This window comes from Crocodylus porosus, unplaced genomic scaffold (assembly GCF_001723895.1).
Source record: "Crocodylus porosus isolate Cpor-Errol unplaced genomic scaffold, CroPor_comp1, whole genome shotgun sequence".
In the NCBI taxonomy this organism is placed as follows: Eukaryota; Metazoa; Chordata; order Crocodylia; family Crocodylidae; genus Crocodylus; species Crocodylus porosus.
The window spans coordinates 120,545,941-120,572,115 of NW_017728931.1; the positions used below are offsets into that span (position 1 = coordinate 120,545,941).

General features: G+C 41.7%; 1 protein-coding gene across 1 annotated transcript in view; it reads left to right on the forward strand.

The window, feature by feature from the left end:
• Positions 1–26,175, forward strand: part of COG5 (component of oligomeric golgi complex 5) — a 343,620-nt gene that overhangs the window by 250,851 nt on the left and 66,594 nt on the right. The window contains exons 11-14 of the mRNA XM_019543552.1: positions 6,058–6,139; positions 9,045–9,249; positions 11,475–11,636; positions 13,067–13,166. Of these exons, the coding sequence (XP_019399097.1) occupies positions 6,058–6,139; positions 9,045–9,249; positions 11,475–11,636; positions 13,067–13,166 (549 nt within the window). The remainder of the gene's footprint in view (positions 1–6,057; positions 6,140–9,044; positions 9,250–11,474; positions 11,637–13,066; positions 13,167–26,175) is intronic.

The following is a 26,175-nucleotide window of genomic DNA, read 5'->3' on the forward strand; positions in this document are numbered from 1 at the left end:
TTATCGGGGTGACCACCAGTATCTGAAGGAACATTTGTTCACCAGATCGCCCCAAGGGATGACGAGGTCGAACAGTCATAAACTACTGTAAGACCGTTTCAGGATGGACATAAGGAAGAATTTCTTTACTGTCCAAGCCCCCAAGGTCTGGAATAGCCTGCCATCGGAGGTGGTTCAAGCAGCTACATTGAACACCTTCAAGAGCAAATTGGATGCTTATCTTGCTGGGTTCCTATGACCCCAGCTGACTTCCTGCTCTTTGGGTGGAGGGCTGGACTCGATCTTCCGAGGTCCCTTCCAGCCCTGATGTCTATGAAATCTATGAAGTCAGAGCCTGTGGAAGTGCCTTGGGACTGGCAGGGACCTAGGGTGGGGTTGCAGAACCGCAGAGCCTGGGCATAGGGTCTGCCTGACTGCATCGTGTGAGGCTCATATGTAGTCTATTAGAGCTGAACACTATGGAGCCAGCACCCCAGCCCCAGCTCTCTTTATCCGCACACACCCAGTCACTATACCCACACCCCACTGTGCATGCGCATGCACACACACAGACCCCGCCACTTACACCCCCTTACTGCCCACACAAAACACACAGTAGGACTGTATTTTGAGCTGTTATGCAGCCACCTCTAGATGCACTTTTTGTAAAAACAGAAATCGGTACAAAAATATTTTAAAATAAAATTAAAATAAGTTATAGTAGATGTTTTGTGTGTATTTGTGTGCGTGTGTGTGTGTGCGCGTGCGCCTGTATACACATATATATCTATCTTTTTCCCAGTTTCCATATTGCAGCACCCTTCCTCCCAAAAAGAGTACTTCCAGGGCAAGGGGACGGACTTCCAGTGGCAAAGGTCGGGGGCTAGTGAGTAGGGCTTCCAGTCCCAATATGGTGACCGGGGCGGGGCAACTGTTAAGGGGCGGGGTTACCCATGCAGACCTCAACAACTCCCCAAAACTTGGTAAGTGGCTCTCCCCCAAAATAATTGCCTGACCTGATCTAAATCCTTCCTGTGTCATCAGATGCTGCATAGGTCACAAACCTACCTCTGGCCTCTTATCACATCTTGAGCCACTCTTTCCATGTTCTTTATATTAGGTCCCACATGTTTTCATAGTCATAGTTTCCCTTGGTGCAGTAATTCTTTCTCTAGGCCCCTTTTATGGCATAACATCTGCTGTATGTAGCAGTCTACTTTTTTACTCATAACGAAGTCCATAGCTGTACTGAACAGGAGAAGTGAGATAATGCAACCTAGTTTCACACCAGTTTCAATGCCAAAATATTTGCTGAAATCTGTGTTTATTTCAACTGTGCACAGTGCACCTGGATATAAAGCCTGGAGGAGGAGGAGGAGGAGGATTTTTGTTGGTGTACTGTAAGACTTCAAGATGTGCCAAAGTGAATCATGATGGCAGCTGTCAAATGTGGTCTTAAAATCTCTGAAATCAGTGAGGAGTGATTTTTTACCTTTCCTTGCTCTTTTTGCTGATGTTTCTTAAGGTGAAGATCTAGCTTTAATTTTCGTAATTTGTATATATAAAAATTCCCCCTGTTGAACAGAGCAGACAAAACAAATCATGCCACCTAAATATATTCATATGTTAGCATCTAAGAATGTGAAGATCTGTGAAAGAATTTATTTCTTAAGGCTGAATTGTGAGATGACTGCACATTCATTAAGGTAGATTAATCTGAACTGGAACAAAGCAGCCTTATTCCAAAATAAGAAAGTCCACAAACAGGCATTCAGGAACAGCTGTTCTTAAAATTCACACTTTATCTTCATTTGAATTTGCTGACACTTGAAGACAAACCTTTTTGGTACTGTCCAGCCTTCTCACTCAGTGTATAACCCCTTTTTGTATAAATATTTTTGCCAACTTCAGGTGGCTGCTTGCTAATGTAGGACAGACAAACCAATAATACAGAGTTAAAAGAAAGGCCTTACAGTGCTTTAGCTACTCTGTGGTAACTGTTTTGTGTGTCTGCTCCTATGCCATTATAAGCAGAAGCTGAAGCACAGTAACTTATGCCACAGTGGATGTATCTATACAAGATGTTTACTACAGTTGCCTAATTAGCTCCACAGTAAATATCTCACTTCTACATGTGCAGTGCTCTTTGGTCTCAGGAAACTAATAAACTCCACAGTGGGGGGTAATACTTATAAATACAAGTACCATCCTACTGCAGTTATTTGCTGCACAGCAGCACAGATGCAGATGCTGACTCAGGCATAAATTGTGCCTGGTCAGCCCATCCAGCGGGGGACCACACTCATGCCTACTACCTAGTCACATGACCTAGCCAGCTCCTCCACTGCCCAACACAGCCACCTGCTCCCTGGGAGGACATAGAGAGAGGACATCAGGGAGGACACTTGCAAGCTATTGTTGAAGAGAACACAAAAGGCAGAAGAGGCAGATTATTCACTCCTGTTTAGATGCTGCAGTGGCTAGGACTCAAAACCCTGACCAAGGCTATATAAGAAGCTTTGAGAGTACCTCTCTAAGAAATCCTCTTCTGCAACCAGGAAAAATAATGTCAGGGTAAGAAGGGAATATTGCCGCTCTGAGTTCTAGATACTGGCCACCTATACAAGATCCTAGATTTAAGAGGCAGAAATCCTCTTGCTCAGTTATGGAAAAGGGGAGCTTAAGATCCAGGCCTGGCCACAATATCATGAATGCCTGCTTGTTAAGAGTTTTGTGTAACACCCATCACTGGTGCTTCAGCATTGAAGGTTCCTGTATGGGTGTCATCAGTGTGGACCTCTTTAGGACCTTTTCCTTTTGTCTGCCCATCATTTCAACATTCTCATGACTAAAAGCCCTTCTGATGCAAAAAATTTCAGCTGTTTTCCTAGTGCTCGAGTCACCTGTGTTGTTAGGAATAAAAGTTTCACAGGGAGTACTAACAGCTACCCTCAGCTCAATATGAAACTCCCGAGACATATCTTTTAGGCCTCACACTAAACTTTTGCCTGGCACTCCAGGTAGAATAACTCCTCTTAATCCCCAGTTTTCAGAGAAATACTCTAGGGCACTTGCTTCCTATCTTAGGTCTAGGAACTCTGTAAAGAATATCACTATAATTAGCCCATATTCCATAGCTCTGTAACCATTCCAGTAGCACATGGGGCTTTCCAAACAGCTAGGAAATCAGCATCTAGAGCTCTCCATCCAGAATAAGATCTAGAGCTCTCCACCGAAGCAGTGGGTGAGACCTCAAGTGACTCAGCCAGCACTCCTCTGGCCAATAATTCACAATGCCAAGACAGCGAAGAAGAGGATATGCGTATGTCTGTATTGCTTGATGGAGTTGTGCTTCTTGCTTCAACTATCATGATGTTTGATGATGACAAAACCTTTCAAGTGTAGTTTATTGCATGATGAACCCTGTGTATAGTTCTATGGAAGTATTCTGGGAGAAATCACATAGGCTTCTGGACTTTCAGGCACCAGATTTTGAGCCTGTGCTGCAAATGTGCTGTGTGAGGAACATCTTTTTGTTTGCAGTGTGCCTCTTGCAGCATCTCAAACTGGTTTGGGATGCTGCAAGAGGCATGTGTGCGCTCGTATGGATGCTCACGTAGTGTCTAAAACTGTGTGCAACAAAGGAGATATCTATAGGATTTGAACAGTTTTATATTTATCATTTGTCTGGCTCAGTGGTAGTGGCAATGGCTCATGAATGGGCCAACAAGGACCACCTGCTGGTAGTTCCACTCCCCTTGAAAAAGATTCAAAAAAAGCTGGACTTGTTTTGGACTTGAAAGGTAGTGTTGGAATGATGTCGTAGCTATGATGGGGCAAAAAATATGCAAGAAGCCAGGCTTTTTATATATCTAATTGATTTAATTGAACCAACTGCGTGGCTGACAGAGATTTAGACAAGCTTGCACTGCAGCTAGAACTAAGGTCTTTGGGGTGTCCCCTAACTTAACCGTAACTTACTGAGATATGGTGAATGCTTAGGCTGTATCTACACAAAGACTAGCTAATTGACTATCTACTTACATTAAGTTGTGACATGAGATTTCTAAATTAGACCCACTATTGAGAGCTGCTCAAGCAAGTTTTGCAGTTTCTTTGAAAAATGTTCTAAGCCTAGAGACATGTAGGGCAGCAACAAGGAATTTGAGGCGCACACTTACGCAACACTATTCCATGGGCGACTGGTGTCTCCTGAGTCGGGGGGGCACTTACCCCCCCAGTGGCCAGTCAGCAACCAAGGAGGCTGGGAGAGGAGTCCCCCCACAGATGATCCCACCAACCAGCACTTCTGGGTGAGTGCGATTGGCCATGGGAGAACCATGGGGATTGCTTCTCCTGGCACCCTCACTCCCTGTCCAGTGCTCTTTGGGGGCGGGGAGCACACCAGCGCTGTCACCTGCCCCCCATGCCCAGGAACGCTGGCTATCAGGGGCTGCACCAGCACTCTCAGGGGGTGCACATGCACCCCCATTTACCTCCTATGCGTCACCACTGCACTGTTCTATAGTAGGAACATCAAGATCTGATTCCCAATTTGGCTAGGGTGTCTTACAGTCACTGTTCAGCCAGACTCTAAGCACTCATCTCCCACAGTCATTGAGTGGGAGGTATATGGACACAGGTAGAAGAAGGAATGGTTCTGTTCCTTAAAGTATTTGTGGGGATATATGATCTGCTCTATTAGTTTCCATTAAGAGTTAACTGGAGCCTGGTGATACTTTACATATTAACATTGCATTGCTGCAGAGCATCTTTGTAGAAACATCATGCTTATGCATTCCTTAATTCCTGTTAGATGTTGTGGCAGAGTATAGAATGTCCAGGTTTGTTGGAGGTATTCACCATCTTCTGTGTCCCCAAATTTGAGTTCATGGTCTTCTGTCCAAAAGGGCAGTGAAAGAGGAGTACCCACTTTTTCTTTTTGTCTAAAACTCCCAACCCAACGGCAACATTTTCTTAGAAGCTAGGGCCATCCTGTACTTATCTGCTGAAACAACTGACTTTCCCGGACAACTTCTACTAATTTGCTTGGACTCTTTTCCAAACAAAAATCTCCATTGCAGTAACAGTAAAAAATTTGTGCAAGTGTTTAAATAAATTCTACTTTATAAATATATTAATAGGCAATAGGTACCAAAGGCTAATTTTTGGAATGGAGTAATTGGGAGAGTGGGAACAATTGTGTTTGACGCAGAGAGGTTTCATAGTGTTTGGGAATCTACTGCATGTATTATATCCAGCATGCTACAGCTGATAATACATGAAGTTACGCGCCAACAAAGTAATGGTTATTACCCCTTTCAGTCATACTACACTAAATGCTTTGTGGCTCTACCTGATGACATTCTGAAGTTTACTCTTTATCTCCACTCTCTCATGTCACTTAAAGACCTATTGCAAGAGCTAAGTGCACTGAAACGATGTTGCCCAATCTTTTAGCTCCATAGGCTGGATAAGTGGTACAGGGTTGGTCCACTGGCTAGATCCTGCCAGGGTCAGCACACAGGGTCTGTCCGTAGGCATCATCCAGCAAGCTGGCCCAACCTCATGTGCCTCGATGTGGCCACATGCTGCGCTAGCTCTGTGTGCCTGAATCTGACTGTACACCAACTCCATCTAGCATGCAGGACCCTGTTCTCTGACCCACAGAGCTCCCCATGGAAATTTGACAGCACGGGAGTGGTGATTACTACTGCCACTGCTCCCCTGCCACCAAATTTTCAGGCCCTCAGGGAGCCCAATGGGCCAGATGGCAAGGCTCCACAGGCCCAAGGGCTGGGGGTTGAACGCGCCTGAGTTGGGAGTATCTCCCTAAATCAAACTTCCATTTGAAACCTGGATTTTTATTTGCTGAGAGCAATAGCCTGTTACTAGTTATGACCAAAAAATGTGTTCTTCAGTTTTTGGTACATTTTATTCCGATAAGTAAATAAAAGATATAAGTTCATTAAACCATTTCAGAATGGACTGGGACCTTTCTTGGCCAAATGTAATGTCACATTAAGTTTTATTCTTCAGAATATATTTTGAAATTTTCTCTTTCTTTCCTCCTCCCAGGAAGGCCAGTCAGATATTTTTTACAAATTTTGGACTGCAGTAACTCAGACTCTTTCATCTCAGTTTCAGACAGCAACAGACTGTAAGTAAAATAGTCAGCATGTGTGATTTTTGATGTCTTATATAGTTATTATGAAGATATGTCAATTCAATAAGCATTTGCTCATTATTTCCAGTATCAGAGCTACAGCTGTGGTTTCTCTTCAAAATAATGGCTTGGAATATGCTGTTTCTCTTCAAAAATATTTTTTCATAAGTGTTGATAGATGTATTTGTGATCATCACACTTTTCCTCAAGCTGTTATTGTGTTATTCAGGAAAAAATGTACTTTGCTTTATTAAGCATCCATAATCCAGTACAAAAATGTAGTGCCTTTTTTTTTTTGGCAATTGCATGAAGAAGGGAGAATTTCTGTTTCATAAGTGAACAGTTATTAGCTAAGACCATAAACATTAACTTAATTAAAATCTCAGTTATTATACTATTGTAACGTGTGAATGCTGAGCTATTGTAAAAATTGGGTCACTTGGAGGTAGAATAAGGGGTAAGCTCTACTGAAAATAATGTCGTAAATGCTTAAGTATAAATAAATGGAGGCAGTTCTGAATAGACAGGCAGAACATGTAATGAATGCAGGTGAAATTAAGGATTAAAACTCATGTCATAAGCATTAAAAAGCACTATTACTAGTAAATAACAATTGAGCATCTAATTGGCTGAATTTTCAGAGGTAAGTAATGTGGGTGCATTCACAAAAATACTCTTCGTGCTTGTGAGAAGCTTGCAAAACTCCCACCTTAGGACATGCAAACAAGATGTAATATACATGCATTTATCTTTGTTGGGCTCAACTATTGTGCTGTCCCTTCAAAATTTGGGTCTACACTGCTGTTTAGCAGAAATGTTATTTTCAGGAAATGGCTACTGTGGTTTCTGTTAGGTGGTTGCTTAGTAACTAGGTGATTCTAAACACAAATTTATTCAATGTATATTAAAAACAAATTAATGGTATTGATCACCTCATACAATGTTTATAACAAATGTACCTATGTGCATATGACCCAGCGGTTGCAGGAGTCTTAAGCACATGCATAAGTGTATTCAGGATTGGGACTTGAGATGGTGAAATAGTGATAATGGGATCAACTGATATTTCAGTGTTAAGGTAATTTATATATCCTGCTAGCAATGCCTTATATGGCTGCTAGTCAAACATACTTTACTGCCTATAATTTTTAGTGTTATTTTTATCTAAAAGGTTGGTGAAGATGGCAGACTGCTTATGCTATAAATGCTTCCTTAGCTTTTCAGTGTCTGTGAGGTTTTATACAGCTGTGCATGCAATACATTGCCAGTTGACTTAATTTTTTTTAAATTGAAACATCTGTTGTGGAGACTGTATATTTATCATTGAAATACCTAGGTAGTTTCAAAAGCAATTAAATATTTATAGAACTACACAGAAACACTTTCTCACAAAAATGTCTTGGGAAGGAAGGAAGGCTTTTTCAAGTACTGTGATACTGGTGAAATAAGATGAGATAAAGCACTACTTTTCTGCTATCAGGGAAAATGGCATCAAAAGGCCTTACAATATATTGATTTCTGTCCTAGCAAGGAGAAATTTAGTACCTTGGAAAACACAGTTGTTTTTTCACTTTGTTCCGTTAGACTATTGTAACTGATCTTACAGCACTGACTGTAGTTAAAAAAAAACTCATATTCACATCTCTGGAAACAAGACACAGCCATATGGGGTAGAAAGGGTTTTCATGTAAGAGAATTAAATGTGCAACAAAAAGTAAACAAGAATAACACTACGCCACTTATTCTTGTGTTGTGGGGAAAATCAGCTAATTCTGTGAAGTTTCTACATGCTGTGGAAATGACTGTGGGGCTTACAATGGTCTTACTGTAATAAATGCATCTGAATAAAAAGAATGACTTAGGGATATTGTGTGAAAGTGGGGAAGGATGAACTGAATCGGATGTTTAAGACCTTGGAGACCACCAGAGAAGGGGACCAGTTTTCTGCTTGCCTAGGTGATGAACCTGCTGACTCAGATGATGTCAGAGCACAATTATTGTCAGGTTTTTTTAAAATCCTTCTAAATTTGTTTTATTTTCCACTTCTTGCAGCCTACTTTTCAAAGCTAAAAAATTACGCTCCTCTCTCTGCTGGATTTGTCATTCTTTATTTGACAAATACACAGTCAATTTTTTAAAAATCTTATTTTAAAAAGCAATATGCATGAGGGCAAAACACTTCAGATATTTAGAGTCTGAAAGGCTTTCCCCACCAGGTCGTAACAGTAGCATTAAGGCTTGTTAATGATTTGAACCAAAACAAATTATTTCTTTTTAAATTTGTCTTGAAAGCTGTAAAATATGCCATTACCAAAATACTATTGGAAAATACTTTAGATATAATTATATCCATGAACATTGCTGGGTTTTTTTCTTAAATAGCAAAAAAAATAATAATAAAAAATAGTTTTGTCTAGAATTGTCATATACATAGTTGTAATGTTTATTGAACAAAGTGAAGCTTTTATGTTCAAGCTTTGAATTGTGTGAAGGTTGCATTACAGTATTTTTTATATTTACCATCTGCATGTAATACTACCTTAAAGCTGATGGTGATGCACAGTGGGTGTGTCTACACATTCATTAATATGCAATAATTACTACACATTTAATTTAGTACTTGCTTAATAAAGTACTAACTAAATGTGCTGGTGAACACCTTTTTAGTGATGTGGAGTAGCCTAATAATACTGTGCAGTAGCATATTAGCACTGCCTGTGGTGTGATGTGCTACTGCGCATTAAGCATCTTGTGTAGATGTACCCAGTGATATTAATTACAGATTACATCACATATTGTATATCGACGTATGCATTTAAATGCAAAGGTACATGCTGTTTATTCAAGAAGGTTCTCTGAGCAAGGCAGTAAATTATGTTTAATGTTTTTTGTTTTACAGCTTCTATGTTTTTGAAGCAAGCTTTTGAAGGAGAATACCCTAAATTACTGAGACTTTATAATGACTTGTGGAAGCGGCTGCAACAATACAGTCAAAATATTCAAAGAAATTTTAATGCAAGTGGAAATACAGATCTTTTAGCTGAACTGCAGCAGATGGAAGAAGATACTCAAGACATATTCATGCAAAAGAAACAGGATTATGAGTATGTGAATTATGAACTTCTGTACCCACTAGGATAGCATATAGAGTGCTAGCTCCTTAGAATATGCTTTAAGAGGGAATATTTTTAGCTCAGAATTCAATATTATTCCACTTCATGGAGCAGGAAATACATTGCAGGACAACTGGAATGTTTAGGATTTTATCAGCAGTCTAGCTGTCAACTGTTTTTTGGTAAGATTATGACATACAAATATTCATACATGAGAACTGTAGCATTTTTGTTAGATTCAATAATTAGGTACGTTGGGTTGTCTTATTTGCAGATCTTCTACCATTACTTTGCATTTAGTTTTGTCTTCAAATCTAGATATAGCTGTAGAGAACTGGAATTACTGCAACTACTGTAGTATCTTCCTTTACTTACTGGTTCCATAATCATGGGGGGAGGTGAAATGCTCAGTTCTTGATGATTCTTAGTGTATATTTTTACAGATTCTGATATATATGTAATTTGAGTGCCAGGTGTAGGAGCATTTGTTTAGAACTTCTGAGAAATCCATAATGAATTTATAGTTTAGAACAAATATGTAGAGTGAGATTTCTAAAAGTACTTTGCCTTGGCTTCACTGTGATCCTATTCAAGTCTAAGAGTTTTAACATTGCCCTCAGTAGAAGCAGAATAAGGTCCATGGTAAACTCTCCAGAAATTATTACATACAAAATTTGGATTTTGGCTAGTATTCATTCATTTTCACTGATAGCATTGTAATGGCTGACATATATTCAAAATTAATTTTGAAGCCTACCCAAAAATGGACTTTTCTACCTTAAGTTTTGTATAGTTAGCTGCAGAATAGATAAAAATGTTTTTGGGTGGGTCACATTTTATCTATAAATGAGTTACATGGCTGGAAAGAAGACTCTGATTTCAGTTTTGACTCGTGTTTAAAGTGTGTATCTCAAAGCTTATTGTAGGAATTCTAAATTTGTTAAATACAAAAAGTAACGCTATCTACCATCACAGCTGCAACACCACTTCAACAATACTTAAATACTGTAGGCTCCAGGGAAGACTAGTGCATGGAGCTGAACCGAATTGCACAGGATAACTAAATGAGCAGTTATTGAATTGAAAGGAAAAAGAATTCCTGGGTGTTATACAAATCTAACTTACAACCTTTGTTAGCAGAATTAATGGCTGAGAGAGCAAGCAGTACTGGGCTGGGACTACTGCAGAGTTTATAAGTTTCATAGGAATTTCAGCTTGAAGTGTACTACCAGTTTATTTACTGAAATCCAAAATGACTTTTTTTCCTCATTCAACATGGGAGGGCGGGAGGCGAGTACCTCATCTTGGATTTGATTACAAGGTGGAGGGTGGTGGCATGTGGCTGCTGCAGTTTCAGGATGGGTCTGAAGTCTGAGCCACAGCAACTGCTTGCCCCCACAGCTGTTTACTCTCTGGTACCTGCCCTCACCAACCTCTGCTGCCATCTTCCCCTCTCCCCCCTCTGTTTAGTGCCAGTTGTGACACGCCTCATTCAGGCACAGGGTACATGGTAGCTCTGTCCCTGGTCTGGCCACACAGAAGTGGCAACTATGGCAGTAGCTCCAGCATCCCAAAACCAGAATGACTGCTACTGCAACACCTCTGATGTGTGTCCTCATAAGGGGTAGAGCTACCATGTGCTCCATATCCCAGGCTCGAATGGGGCCAGAACCATAACTGACAGTAAGCAGTGTGGGGGAGAGGCTGCATGGGGGTTAGGTGGGGGAGGGGCAGAGTCTGCAGGGGGTAGGAGAGTAGAGGCTGGAGGAGGTAGAGGGTACAGGGAGGCAGGCAGGGAAGGAGAGGTTGTGTGGGGGGGCAGAGACTGCAGGAGTGCAGGTACTGCAAGAAGACAGGTGCAAGGGGGTACAGGCATGAGGGGCAGGCATAGGGGGAGGCAGAAGAGGGTGCAAGCACCACACTGGAGCAGGCAACAGGGGGTCGAAGGTGGGAAGAAGGGGTGGGGTTCAGGGTGCTTGCCTGCCTTCCCACCTGCCTGCTTTCCCTACTGTGACAGTGGGGGAGGATGAATTTAAGACTGCTTTCCAATAATTAGGTTCTCTTCATGGAAAATTATAACAATATATAAATTTTCCATGTATAGAATATAATTATTGTGGGGTCATCCTAAATTTGAAGTCATCTTGGATTTGGGTAAATACAGTCTATTTGTTCATTTTTTAAAATATGTCATAATTTTTATCTTTTGCTCTCAGTCCAGAAAAGGCCTTGAAAGATTCACTGCAATCATATGAAGCTGCTTATTTATCAAAGTCTTTATCACGACTCTTTGACCCTATCAACCTTGTCTTTCCTCCTGGGGGTCGTAATCCTCCTTCTTCAGATGAGCTTGACAGCATTGTTAAAACTATAGCAAGGTATGTGGTTATAATAAATTGCAACACAGTCTGCAACATTTCTTTTTTTCTCTCTTACATTATAATTTTGGAAATGAAGCTTCATTAAATGTTTGATTCCTCTTTAATTATATGAGCAGTTAGCACTGAAATTAAATCAGGGCTTATCTCTGAGATTTGTTGTGCAAGTATAACTCTGAAATATTCATATAGGATCTGCTCTCCTGCCAACTCGTACACAATGACGGGTTCCAATAGTTGTGCTTAAAAACAAGAAAATAGAGAAATTGTAAATATAGTGTAACTGTATTACATCTTAATTCTGACTGTGGTAAAAGGAAGATGCTATTCACTCGGCTGTGTGCTATACTTCTTAATTAAAATACTCTATTGCATGGGATGAAAAGCCAAGAAGAATGAAGAAGAATATCCTATTTGGAAAGAGTAACTTGAAATGTTTAAATCACAAATGAAATATTTTTACTTATGCCTGACTTTTAGTACTTTGCCCATGTAGCAAGGACTCTCACCATAAGCAGGATGATAAGGAAACCCTTTCTGCAAATTACTGGTTGTATTCCCGTTGTGGGAGATGCTGAACCCCTACAGTCTCTGTACTTGCAGAAGGAATTACAGGTGGTTGGCATTCCTCAGGTTTGGTTTACATTGTTTATATTTATGGGTCCTGATCTGGTAGGAAAAATCTTATGATGCTTCCTTCTCTGTGTCTCTTGGCAAACTCTCTTGCTAGTGATAGTTGGAGCCTGGTAAAGTTCTCATACAATGACACTTCCCACTTGTATGGATCCTGACATCTTCCTTGGCATTTGGAGGTGGTTTACTTTCCCCTACCTATGGTAGCACTGGGTTTTAATGCTGCTTGGAGAACCACCATAATTTTCCCCCCAAGAGTGGTATGGAGGAGTCATAGCATGTCCTATTCACAGGGATCCCAAAGGAGTGTTTTGGGCTTTACACTGTTGTTTCCTTCAGTTTGTTCCTCTGTCCCTTTTGGGATCTCTAGTGTTCTGTGTCATGCCTACTAGCTGGGACGAACTAAGGTACCCTCACATGTTTTACTCCCATAATCCTAACTCAGAATGAGTAGGTATTTCCCTCAGTGGCAGCAGTAGGAAGCAGGTTCTGCTAGCCAGATAGTTAATTGAAGTTAGTATTTTGAACCCAGTCCAACTACTATAAGTAAGATGATTTAGCTTGTAAGCTATGGTCCCAAAGATACCCAACATGCACTTTTTATTAACAGAAACACTCAGCATGTGAAATTCCTGAAGTGATTCCTTAGCCTATAAATTGAACTATTGCGTCTCAGAGGTTTGGTTCTGTGTGCTACTCTTCTCTAGGTTGACCTACTTACAAGGTATTAATAGTTAATTCATTAAAATAATAGTACTCTTTAATTTTAATTAAGATTTCTAATCTTTTGTTTTCAGTGAGCTAAATGTTGCTGCTGTTGATCCAAATCTCACATTAGCAGTATCAAAAAATGTGGCAAAAACCATACAGCTCTTCGGAGTGAAGTCTGAGCAGCTTGTAAGTAATTGTAAATATCTAAATACATTTATTTTTATATATGAAATGTTTCTTACTTTATTAGTCTATGACAAAAACAGTGGTGAAATCCTGGAAGATAAAGCTATTGAATCAACTTCCTATTGCATTGACATTTCGTTGAGTTAAATTCTGCTTTAGGTGATCTCTATGACTGTTGTGTGATTTTCATATTTGTAACGGAGGGTAGCACATGCCCTATAAATCAAAATTTCAAGGTTCTAGTTGTTGTGAAGTAGAACTAGATATTTGTATTAAGGGTAATAAGTGTTAGCATTTAATGGTCCATCCATTACAGAATACCTCTTACATATTGTATTAAAATACCTAATACATGTAAATAAAATTTTCAGTCCTTATTTTGATCAAGGTTTTTGGTACATTCTTCCACAACTATATACTCAAGCGACAATTATTTTTGGGCTTTTTTACTTTCAGCTCACACACTTCCATCCATTTGCCATGCACTGTTACCTACTGTGAAATTGAATAGGAGTTGAGCAGCAAGAAGCTAACACTGGGAAGTGCAGTGATTGGAATCATAATGGGAAAATTTAGGTTTAAAATACAATATTTTCCAGTGCATTCTTATGTCAGCATTGTTATGCTTTTATTGATAAACTCCAATTTAAATAAAAAAAATAAAGCTACTTCTTAGAATGTGAAAACTGTTTATGCTTTTTGGAAATGACAGTTTAGGTTACTACTAACACATGGTGAGATATTTTCTTAAATAACTCTATTTCCAATCAGATTTCACTGATATTCAAATATTTACATTATTGAGGGGTTTGTTTAACTTCCAGGTATAATTTACCTGCTGAAGTGCAATGAGAGATACTTTGCTTCCAAGTCATCATTCCTGTTGAATAATTTATATAAAAATGGCTCAAACTGTGGTTTGCAAAACATCTGGGACCTATGGAAAGGGGAGCAGGAAAAGGTCCATGAAACCTCATGCAAAATATGTATATGTTTGAAAGTAAGTATTCATAAATTTAGGGGAGTGATTCTCAGCCAACGTGCAACAAAATGCTTTAAAGATGCTGTGGAGCACCACACAATGTTAGCATTGTTAGGTATGTAAACATGATTCACGTAAACCCAGATATATCGAATAGGAATCTATAATGTTAAAAACATTCCGACCTGTTGTCGTCTTTCTGGCTTCTTTGTAACAAAAGAATTGCTCTATTATTTTTCCACAGTCAAAAAATGAACAAAAATGGCATTTTCTTATGGGTTCCTTGAGTCTAATGAAGAATGTCTTGACTCTAAAAAAGTTGAAAACCACTGGGAGCAGTAGTTTTCAACTTGTGATCTGCAGACTTCTTAGGGTCTGCAGACTGTGTCTAAGGGACCTGCAAAAGATGACTATGATCAATCAAAAGTAAGTGAATTGCCACACTTACTATTCAAAGGGGTCCGCGTCTCCACTCAAAATTTCCAAAGGGGTTTGCAGCTCCATTAAAAAATAATTTGGGATCCGCAAAGGAAAAAAGGTTGAAAACCACTGGATTAGAGGAAAGATGATGACAAAAAGACATTCTCAGCAAAATTTTGTATGTTCTGTAAATAAGCATTGTGGAGAACATTTTCAAAAAAGTGCTAAATCCAAATGTACCAAGGAAGTTTCATTCTATGATAACTTTACAGGGCACTAACTATCACTCATATGAGGTCCTGGGGAAATTCTTTGAGAAAATTATCCAGGAGCACATCAGTGAGGGACCAGCAGCGGAGATCATGCTCAGGGGCAGGCAACATGGGTTCATTATGGGCAGGTCCTGTCAGATCAACCTGATTGCCTTTTACAATCAGGTCACACAATCATTGGATGCAGGTGTCGTGGTGGTCGTAAATTGGCTTAGAGGGCCATACCCAGAGAGTGTGGTGAATGGGTCATTTTCAACTTGGAGGGATGTGGGCAGTGGAGTCCCCCAGGGCTCTATCCTCAGGCCTGTACTGTTCAACATGTTTATCAGTGACTTGGACAAGGGGGTGAAAAACACCTTGTTCAAATTTGTGTATGACACTAAGATGTGGGGAGAGGTGGGCATGCTAGAAGGGAAAGACAGGCTACAACTAATTCTGGACAGGTTACAGGGGTGGGTGGATGAGAATAGGATGGGGTTCAATACTGACAAGTGTAGGGTACTGCACCAAGGAAGAAAGAACCGGCACCGTACCTATAGGCTGGGGAACTCCCTTTACATCAGCACAGAGGCAGAAAGGGATGTTGGAGTTATTATTGACTCCAAGATGAACATGGGCCGCCAATGTGAGGACGCGATTAGGAAAGCTAACTGCACCTTGTCATGCATCCACAGATGCATCATAAACAGGTCCAAGGAGGTGATCCTCCCCCTCTGTGCGACATTGGTCAGGCTGCAGTTGGAGTACTGCTTCCAGTTCTGGGTGCTGAACTTCAGGAAGGATGTGGCCAGCATTGAGAGGGTCCAGAGGAGGGCCACTCGCATGGTCAGGGGCAGCAGGGGCCCTACTAGGAGAGGCTACGGGACTTGAACCTGTTCAGCCTCCAAAAGAGAAGGCTGAGGGGGGATCTGGTGGCCACCTATAAACTTACCAGGGTGACCAGCGGGGAACAGGAAAGGCCCTGTCCCCCGAGTGCTACCCGGAGTAACTAGGAATAATGGCCACAAGTTGATTGAGAGTAGGTTCAAGCTAGACATAAAGAGGCACTACTTCAGAGTCAGGGTGGTTAGGAACAACTTCCAAGAGAAGTGGGGCCCGCTCCTACCTTAGGGATCTTCAGAAGGAGGCTGGATAATCACCTAGCCGGGGTCATTTGATCCCAGCATTCTTTCCTGCCCAAGACAGGAGGTTGGTCTTGGTGATCTGCTCAGGTGCCTTCCAACCCTATCAACTATGAAACTATGAGGTTTTGTCAAAAGACACAGAGGAAAAAAGTCTCAAAAGAGTTTTCTTATCCTTTCCCTATATCCTTGGCTGGATGGGACCTCCCGGCCAATAAATGTACGCGTCTGGACTTGAGGAAATATTCAAACCACTTCCCATAGTACATGTGAAATTAAAGGTTCTCAACCTTTTCAGACTCTTTGCCTTGAGTCCAAAAGGACAAGAGTCACTGATTTAGGGTATGGACACATAACACACTTAACCTTGGGGTAATTTGACTTCATTCCAAGGTAGAAGAGGAGTAGACACATGACATGACATCTTGTACTTGTGTAAGTCATTCAGTTAAACTGAAAGACCAGACACATCAGCTATAATTGCTCGAGGCACTGTAAGCCTCCCAGGATCATACGGCATTTTTACACATGCTTTGGGGGTGGAGTGTTATAATTAGAGCAGCTCTTGGAGCCACTCTAATTAAAGCGCCTGGAGCATCTTATGTATTAGCATCCCCATGCTTCAAAATGGCGGCAGGGGCACTTTATATAAAGCTTGTTGAATGAGCTTTAGTTAAAATGCCCCTGCTGCAGTTTTGAAGCCCAGAGACACTGATTCATGAGACACAAAGACTGGCTAGAGCACAGTACGGACAACCCCCACTTAGCACTCTTAATTGGTTCTGGAAAAATTGAGCATTAAGCAGAACTGTACTAAGCGAAACCCATTTCCCCATAGTATTTAATGTAAATAAATATAATTGGTTACCGCCGCTTCTTGCCACCGCTGCCACATCAGCCACATGCCAGCCCAGGCCCTGCACTCCTGCTGCCCCACCCTGGGCCCCTGCTGGCTCTGGCCTTGAGGCACCAGTGTGGACCCACACGCACGCTCACCGCTTCTCATTGCCATCGCTTTTCGCCCTCTGACCTGCCTGCTCGGTGCTATAGTGAAACTTGCTAAGCGCCAAGTAGAATGAGCTATGTATTTAAAATGAGCACTATAGTGAAATAGCACTAAGCAAAACTGTGTTAAGTGGGGGTTGTCTGTAATTACCATGCTTCAACAGATTTGATTAATTGAGTCTGCTCCAACACGCTGTAATTACAATCCTCTGGACCAGCCTCCCGGCTCGTGTACAAACACCCATATTGTATAAGCTGTCCAGTCTTTGTCAGAATTAATATGTAGTCATTTGGTTATTCAGAAATATGGATCATTTGGTGAAAAGTAGAGAGAGAGAAAGGAAAGAGAAAAGAAATTCAGAAACATACTGACAAATATATGATGCTTTTTAGATCAGCTGATTTGAAACCACACTGCATCCTGACATGGTAGCATGAAGCCTTCAAATTTGTTCTGATATTTAGCAACTGGGGATCTCTCACTAAAGGATATATCAAGAGTTTCAGGAGAGAAAACTCTGAAAAATCAAGAGACATGATTTCTCAGACTGGCAGTCTGAACACGAATACCCATTGGGCATATTATCTGGTATGTCTGCAAACACTGCGTAACACAGTGTAGCTGCAGAAGACCTCAGATTGTTTTACTCAAGATGCATGGTATCAAAACTTATAGGCCCTGAATCAGCTCCTCAGGATAAAACAGTGCCTTTGTCAAATACCAGTTTTGTTTCAAATTAGTGATGTAGCTGGGGATGTCATGGAGCAAAAGATTTCTTAAACCCAAGAAAAGTGACTGTGTAACATTTCCTTTTAATGATTCATCTGATGTGCTCCTAGATTTTGTAAGAGAGATGGCTCTACTAAAAAAACCGTGCAGAGACAAAAATACCACTTATGAAGAATTTCAACATGTGGCTTAGTTACAAATTGGAATGAAACAAAAAAAAAAAAATCAAATTCTCTTGTGAACGAAATTGGGGGTGGTGGGGAGAGGAGGACTTAATTTCAGATCGATTGAAACTTCTCAGTTTGATTTTGTCTTTTAAAATTGTTCTGAAAAGGATACTGGTTTAGACTTTTATCCAGAAGAAGAAGCCTTCTTGGGACCAAACTGTGATCTGTACCTGATAACACATAGGAGTGTTGGAGAAAGTTCCTGGAGCTTCTGTGATCCCCACCCTGGAATTCTGGCAATTGCATAGTGCAGATATTGAGTGATAAGTTAGTTCTCTTCTGGCTGATGAGCAGAGATCCTAGAAACCCATTTGCCATGGGAAAACACAGAATTTGTATTTTACAGAGAACTTTTAGAATCATCAAAAAAAAACTTACTGAAAATAAAATGCTGGCTTCCTAATGGAAACCGGGAGTTCTCACAGCAGGTAAGTGTGTAGAGGGGAAGGGGCGTGGGAAAGGCGTGGACTATGGGAGGGGGCAGATTGAGGCCCCCATGATGAGGAAGAGAGTAGGGTAGGGTCAGGGGTGAATGGCACCGTGGGGTGGCTCAGGGGAGGATTGGAGCCCAGGTAGCTCATCCAGGGGCATGAGGGGCTCCCATCACTGTGTGCACCCCTGGGGCAGGCATGGGGGGCACATGCCCCCTGCATTTGTGCAGGAGCCAGAGGTGGGCTGCCGCTGTGTGCTGGGTTCTGAGCCCTGCTGTCTGTGCCCCAGCTGCCGTGTGATGCCACGTGCCTCCTGCAAACTGACTTTGCCAAGGCCCCTGCCCACCCGGTTACAGGAGGCATGTGGTGTTACATGGCTGCCAGGGCAGCAGGGTGCAGAGCTGAACCTGCAGTGGTAGCCTGCCTCTGCAAAGCCCTGTGCACAGATCTGGGGGGCAAGCCTGCACAAAGCAATGGAAGCTTCCGGCATTGCTGGACGATCTGCCCAGGCTCTGACACTTCCGTGACCCAGCCAGGGGGCCCTGTTCACTCCAGACTCTGCCCTACTTCTTCCCTCACTGTGAGAGCCTCAATCTGCCCCCCACCATGTCTCTTCCCTCCCCCACACTCCTTCCCCCCTACACACTTACCTGCTTCACACACAGCCAGCCCAGGCTCATTTCCTGGCTACCTGCAGGCTCAGGCTGCCCATCTGTGTCTGTGTGGGCCCTTGCCCCACTTCTGCTGCAGCTGCCTGGAGCCTGCAGCCAGGCTGCCCTGTAGTCCAGTGTACTGCCAGCACTGTCCTGCATTTATGGGGGGCTAAGCCCTGTTAGCCCTGGCCTTCTCCTGCCTACGTTTTGGGGGGGAAGAAGTCAACAGCACACAGGGAAGCAGCTAAGGTGGCAGCTGCCCCTTTCTCCGTCTGCTGCTTATTGACTGAGAGGGCCACTTATTGTGTGGCCCCTGCCCCAATCTGGCAATCAACAGTGAGGGGCAGAACCACCACTGGGGCCTCTCAGTCAGTAAGTGTTGGGTGGACATGGAGGGGGGGGTCTGCCATGGATAAATGCAGTTTTTTATTAGAGAATTTTGGTTTTTTTTAGCATGGAAATCTAGGATCCATGCTGATAAGTCTGACATTACCTTACTGTGCCGGACAAGTACTGTTACAGACTGGATAAGATAGTGGTGGATGCTGTGGACTGTAATGATCCTCATGCCAAAACTAATATTTTTGCTGCTGGTGCTCTGGATCCCTAGTGTGTTGTTTCTCAAAGTTATTTGCACCATCATGAATCATTGTGCACCTTGTCATGTTTTGATATGGCCTCCCACAGCATTGTCACAGGCAAATCAAGGAAGTATGGATTGGATGAATGGACTGTAAGGTGGATAGAAAATGGGCTCAGGGAGTAGTAATCAATGGCTTGATGTTTAGTATCAAGCAGCTGGTATCAAGTGGAGTGCCCCAGGGGTCAGTCCTAGGGCTGGTTTTGTTCAGTGTCTTCATCAATGACTTGGAAGATAGCATAGAGTGCACCCTCAGCAGGTTTGCAGATGAGACCAAGCTGGGGGCAGTAGTAGATAAGCTGGAGGTTAGGGCTAGGATTCAGAGTGACCCAAATGTATTGGAGGACTGGGCATAAAGAAATCTCATGAGATTTGACAAGGAGAAGTGCAAAGTCCTGCACTTAGGACAGAAGAAGTACATTCACTGCTACAGGCTGGGGGCTGACTGGCTGGCCAGCAGCTCTGCAGAAAATGACATGGGGGGGATTACCATGGAAAATAAGCTGAATATGAGCCAGCAGTGTGCCCTTGGTGCCAAGAAGGCTAACAGCAAACTGAGCTGCATTGGTAGGAGTGTTGCCAGTAGATCAAAGAAAGTGATTCTTCCCCTCTGTTCAGCACTGGTAAGGTCACATCTGCAGTACTGTGTTCAGTTTTGGACCCCCTGCTACAAGAAGGATGTGGACAAATTGGAGAGAGTCCAGCAGAGGGCATTAAAAATGGTGAGGGGGCTGGGGCACATGACTTGTGAGGAAAAACTGAGGGAATTGGGCTTATTTAGTCCAGAGAAGACAAGACTGAGAGGGCACTTAATAGCAGCCTTCAACTACTTAAAGAGGGGTTCAAAAGAGGATGGAGCTAGACCGTTCTCAGTGGTGGCAGATAACAGAACAAGGAACAACAGTATTAAGTTGCAGCAAGGGAAGGTTAGCTCAGATATTAGGAAGATTTTTCTTACTAGGAGGGTAGTAAAACATGGGAACAGATTAACTAGAGAGGTGGTGGAAGCTCCATCCTTGGAGTTTTCAAAACCTGGCAAAACAAAGACTTGGCTGGGATAATCTAGTTGGAGATGGTCCTGCTTTGAGCAAGGGGTTGGGCTAGACCTCCTGAGGTCCCTCCCAACCCTAATTTTCTATGATTCTATGTATTTATGGGCTTTTTTGAACATTGATATATGTTAATTCAAGGTTCTTTTTAGACAGTCCTTTCCTTATATCTTTTCTGTTGTGCACCATATGGACCTTTTTGCTGGCATAGTTCTCCATAAGCCATATCTTGCAGAGCTTGTTATCAGAGATCGTGACTATATGGCTGATTAGCTTAGCTATGTCATTGCATGATTTAACTTATTTGTGCCATATTATTTTGTAAACTCCCTTTTGTCTGTTTATTTATCTCTTCCCTAAACCAGACATTCCAAATTTTTCCTGCTTTCCTCACAAGAAAATATTTCCATGCCTTAGTCATCAGGTTTTGGAGCTGTCCTATTTTTGAATAAAATGGGAAGAGAGAAGTAAGAGGTCTAACAGACCTGCAGATTATCTTAGTGGTAAAAGTCTGGGCTTGGATCTTACTCTGCCTACTAGATGTCTAAGTGTATGCAACTGCTCCCTCCAAAATTATATCTCGTCTGAGAAGAATCTTATCCTGCCCAGAGGCACATGTTGGCAGCTTCACGCTTCAGAGTAGTTGCATATTAACAGCCAATAGAAAATGCTAGACACAGGGAGTGTGAGCTCCCATGCCTATGGATCTGACTCAGGACTACTGCTTATGTGCCACCATCCTTTGGATCCAGATCACTCAAACGGTTGAGGCACTTCCCCAGTCTAGGACTGAGGGGAAGGCTGACCTCACCCATGCTTTGCCCAGTAGTTTACTGATTAGGGCAGTTGCTGAAGAAATGGGAGACCGTAGTTGTATGTCTTGCTGAACCTGAGTGAGTTGAACCTATATGTGCTACCTCCCAGGAAAATGCTCTAGCCACTAGGCTCTGGCCTGGGCAGGGTTGAAGGCATCCTGTACCACACCTGTTAAAGCTAAACTACTGTGTGGAAGAGAAGGTAATAGTCATGGAAGCAGCGGTGGAACCTGGCTATGTGGACTAGTGTAGATGGTCCTACACTGGGAGTGGGGGAGCCCTGGGCCTTGCTATCTATACAATTTGAATTAAATAATCACTGGATAAAATGCTAAGTAGCATTGGAAGCAGAGGTCAAAGCCAAGGGGTAAAGTAAGGAGAAATCGGCCCACACTTACAGACTCATGTAGTCACTTACGTATTACTTAGATGCCTACTAAGTGACATGGTATATTTGGCCTGTATATTTTTTTGTCTGTTCTTCATACATTTTAATATATTGCTTGCTTTTTAATACAACTTCTGCCCTCTGGGCTGGTTTCCTTCTTCTGCAGTCCTTTTTATATACTAAAGTGAAGTAGCTCTCACAAGATAAAGTACTAACTTGACTCTGAATTAAAATAAGAGGTGCAAGTTTTCCAGAATGATCATCCATCTTCCCTTGCTGATACTGTCAGTAACTCATTTTGGTGGCACGCTTTGCTAGTCGTGTTCACATCTTGAAGCACCTAAATGAACTGAATTCTTTTTTCCCCCCTCTGGGTGTGGAAATGGCAGTTTTGGGGAAGCAGATGGTCATGAAACAGTTTTTACTTTGAAGGGAAAAGAGCTCTGAAAGTTTGGGGTACAGTGCTCTAAATTCATGCTTTTGTCAGTGAACACAGTAAGGTAATGCAAAAAAAAAATGGTGATGCCCAAAGATTTTTATAAAAATTGGACGTGAAAAAGACCTGTTAGGTCATCTAATCTATCCCCTTCCCAGGGCAGGATTGTTTCCTACAGTATTTATAGATATTGTCGCATACTTCTTTCAGTTTGGGTGATGATTTCAGTTAGCTCACATTTTGTGAGTGGTAATGTAAGTACTGTATGTTCTTTTACTTTGGTGCTATTTCTGTTCTCTTTGCATGTGGGTGGATTAAAATACACTAACACACCCACCTCTTGCACACAGATAAAATATGTTGTACTGTGAACATGAAAGTAATTTGTCTAGAGAAGACATGATTCTCATACTTTTTGAACCTGTGGACCCCTTACTAATTTTTCCCCAAAGTCAAAGTCATCCTGTCACACTGTTTATTCACTTTAATCAGAATCACACTATTGCCCCTTCTAACTTGCTGTCACTGCTATGGAGTCTGTAGCTGGCAGCCTCCTTTTCCCCAAAATCATGAATGGTAGGTTCAAACTGGTCTGGTATCTTCTGACCAATGAGCAAATAAATGAAATAATTTTCAGAGGCATGATTATAAAGCTCAATTTGCCCATTTGCTTTTTCTGGCTGCTAGGAGGATTTTTGCCATCAACTCTGCAGGACCCAAACTCTCTTCAACATAATTTTCTTATATGGGTGTGCATATAGGTTATATAGGTTAGATAAGGCTGAAATCATTCCAAGCTGTGGATGCCCATTACCTCATAAAATCAAGATGGATACTTAAAGGTATTTAGGTGGATGGATAGCTTGAAACTTTTCTCAGTTTATGGCCTTTAGGACTGCAGAGGGCTAGGGACAGAAATTATATATAAACTGTAATCGATCAGAAACTGGTTCAGATCTGTAAGACAGCAGAAGTTCAGTGCACATAAACCACTTTCAAAATGATCGAAACTTGTTTAAGATAAACCTGGGTGGATGTAGTATCAGACCTGACTGATTTAGGTTAAATCAGCTTATTGAACTTCTGTCCCATATCCCCTCCAGATTGAAGTTAACTCACAGTCCCCAGGATCCCAAGATGCTTTGCACCTGCCTGCAACTCCCCCCTTGCAGGATGGGCAGGCTGAGCAGGGGGGCATGGTCTAATGCCCCTCCGGCTTCTAGCCTGAGCCACTGCAGGCATGTGGCTGCATTTCTGCAGTCAAAAGTGAATGTCTGTTTGCTTGCTTATTGTTTCCTTCTACACAGTTTAAGAGTAACCTGCAGAAATTAAATCAATTCAGACTTAGGCTTTTGGACTGTCTTTGCTTAGCCAAGAAGTCCTTCCAAATGGGTGAAACATGGCATGCTGCCTGTTGTTTTAGATCTGAAAACAGACTGACGTTGTGACTCAGGGTAAAGTAGAATGAAAAGTAATTAGTCCGTTTCACCTGTTGCTCATTTTTAGAATAGTATCAGTGAAGCAATTACCTCTAGAGCCTAGATTTTGTCTGGGAAAGTTAGCAAGAGCAAGCAGATGACACTGTGAAGATATTCACTGAGAGCAGGACAGCAGAGGTATACACACACATCCCTTGCAACAGCAGGAGTCTGGAATGGAAGACCTGCCTCACTTCTTCCTTGCAAGCAATTAGGAAGTCCTGAAGTGGGGATTCAGGGTTGGGGAAGAAGGATCATTTCATTCTGTATGAGTAATATACCATATTTTCTTTCCTACAACATGCCCTGAAATGAAATAAGAATTTTTTTAAAGATGGAATACAGTTTTTTTCTTGTACCAAGTAACTGAGTAGCAGCAGCTAAGAAGCGGAGCCCACTCAGTTTCTGCTCCCTGTGACTGGAATACAGATTTTACTTTCACTTTAATCCAAATGTATTTCTCACATTTAAGGCGCACTAAAATTTCCAGCAGCTGGTTTTTGGGAGGGAATGGTGTATGCAAGAAAATACAGTATTCTTATTTCTAATGATAAATGATGTCATCTGTGTTTTTATGCACATTCTTCAAATGAGTTAAGTTAAAATTGTTTTTAGCATACCATTCCCACTCTAGTATCGTGGGAGTGCATAAGAACCAGAAACAATGATATTTTACATGCCACTTAAAGCAAAATAGAAAGCCTCAAAGAGGAATAAATTGGATTTGAAAGTTTTGCTCAGTTTTGGCAAACTGATATTATGTTCATTCATTTCTCATCCCAATATGGACCAGAATTGTTTTCAAGGTAGAAAGTACCTATCCGAAGGAGCTGAGGTTGGGCATATAAAAGAGGATCCTGGCTGTAAGGTCTTTTAGGCCCACTGCTTATAGAATAACTTCAGTCATAGACTAAAATGAGAATGGCCTCAACTTTCTGAATGCAGATTATATTACTGAAGGTAGTTTGACTTGTGATGGCCTCACTTCAACATCAATGTAATGCGTCTGTCTCATCTGTAGCAAAGCTGTGCATTGAACTGTTACCACCATGCATATGATGTGAATGCCAGTTTTTTTGGCTCTGTAAGCTCAGATTCTGGGATGCTAGAAAAGCTTCTAACTGCTGCTCAGGGCATCAGTTGATTTTACAGCTCTCAGCTTGCCAAGGCTTCAGTGTGGGACACAATATGTGATTGAGACTCAAGTGAGTGGCACACAAAAATTATTCATACTGTGGGAATGCACTCTTTTGTGTAAACAAATCTTTCTATTGCCTTACTTTCAAATTCTTTATTTCTAATGGAAATAATTCTCAATTGTAAAAGTGAGAAAGGTGCCGAATTTTTGTGCAGATAACATTTTGGGGCTAAAATTGACATCACTCAAACAGAGGATATTTGCAAGCTGTGCTTTCAACCTGTCACTTTCCTTTAGTAACGCTTGCTAGCCATAAGTGGCTTGTAAGACGTAAGCCAGTATTTTCAACCAGCTCACCAAATACTGTGGTCTCCAGAAGATTTGGACTCACAAAAAACCACATGTTTGTAGTGTCAGTGGCTACTTAACAACTCAAAAGCTCATTTGATTGCTAGCACAGACATAATGGGTGCCTATACACAAGCAACGAAGCTACTCTGACATGTTATAATTACAGACTCAATTTATCTGACCAGACTCAATTTATTGAGTCTTCTGGAACGTGCTAATTACTGCGCTCCATCCAGCACGCTTTAGATAAAGCGATGGGCTGTAGATAAAGCTCCCCCACCACCATTTTTAAGCATGGGGATGCTGATATACAAGACACTCTGGGCGTTTTAATTAGAGCTGCTCTAATTAAAGTCCCCCCCCCACACACACACACATTCCTGGAGCACATGTATACACTCCCAATTAATATTAAATCTGTTGCTTGTACTAGAGTCAGATCATCTTCTTATGCAGTTAAACACATTTTACACCGATATGGTTGACATGTTTTTGGAGGCCAGAGACACGCAGACTATTCTCCCAATGTTTTATTTTTACTTCATTTAATGGCCAGATGGACAAATAGTTCAGGTATATCCAAAGCATTTTTAGAGTGCTGGTTACTATAGCATTCCAAAACCAAACGTAATTACATTAGATAAGCATGAAAATTTAATTCAAAGTTGGCCCTGGCATTGCCCTTTGGAATTAATTCTTCCATTTACGCACAGGATGTGTGTGGCTGAGTGTATATTTTGCCATAGTGCTTCAGTGCTGCTATGGAGGGATCACGTCTAAGGTTGGCTTCCTCTTTTCTCAAATCCAGTCAGTCATTGGTTGCTTACTGAGAACACTTGTAAAATTGCCAGTTACTGACATAGGTTGTGATCG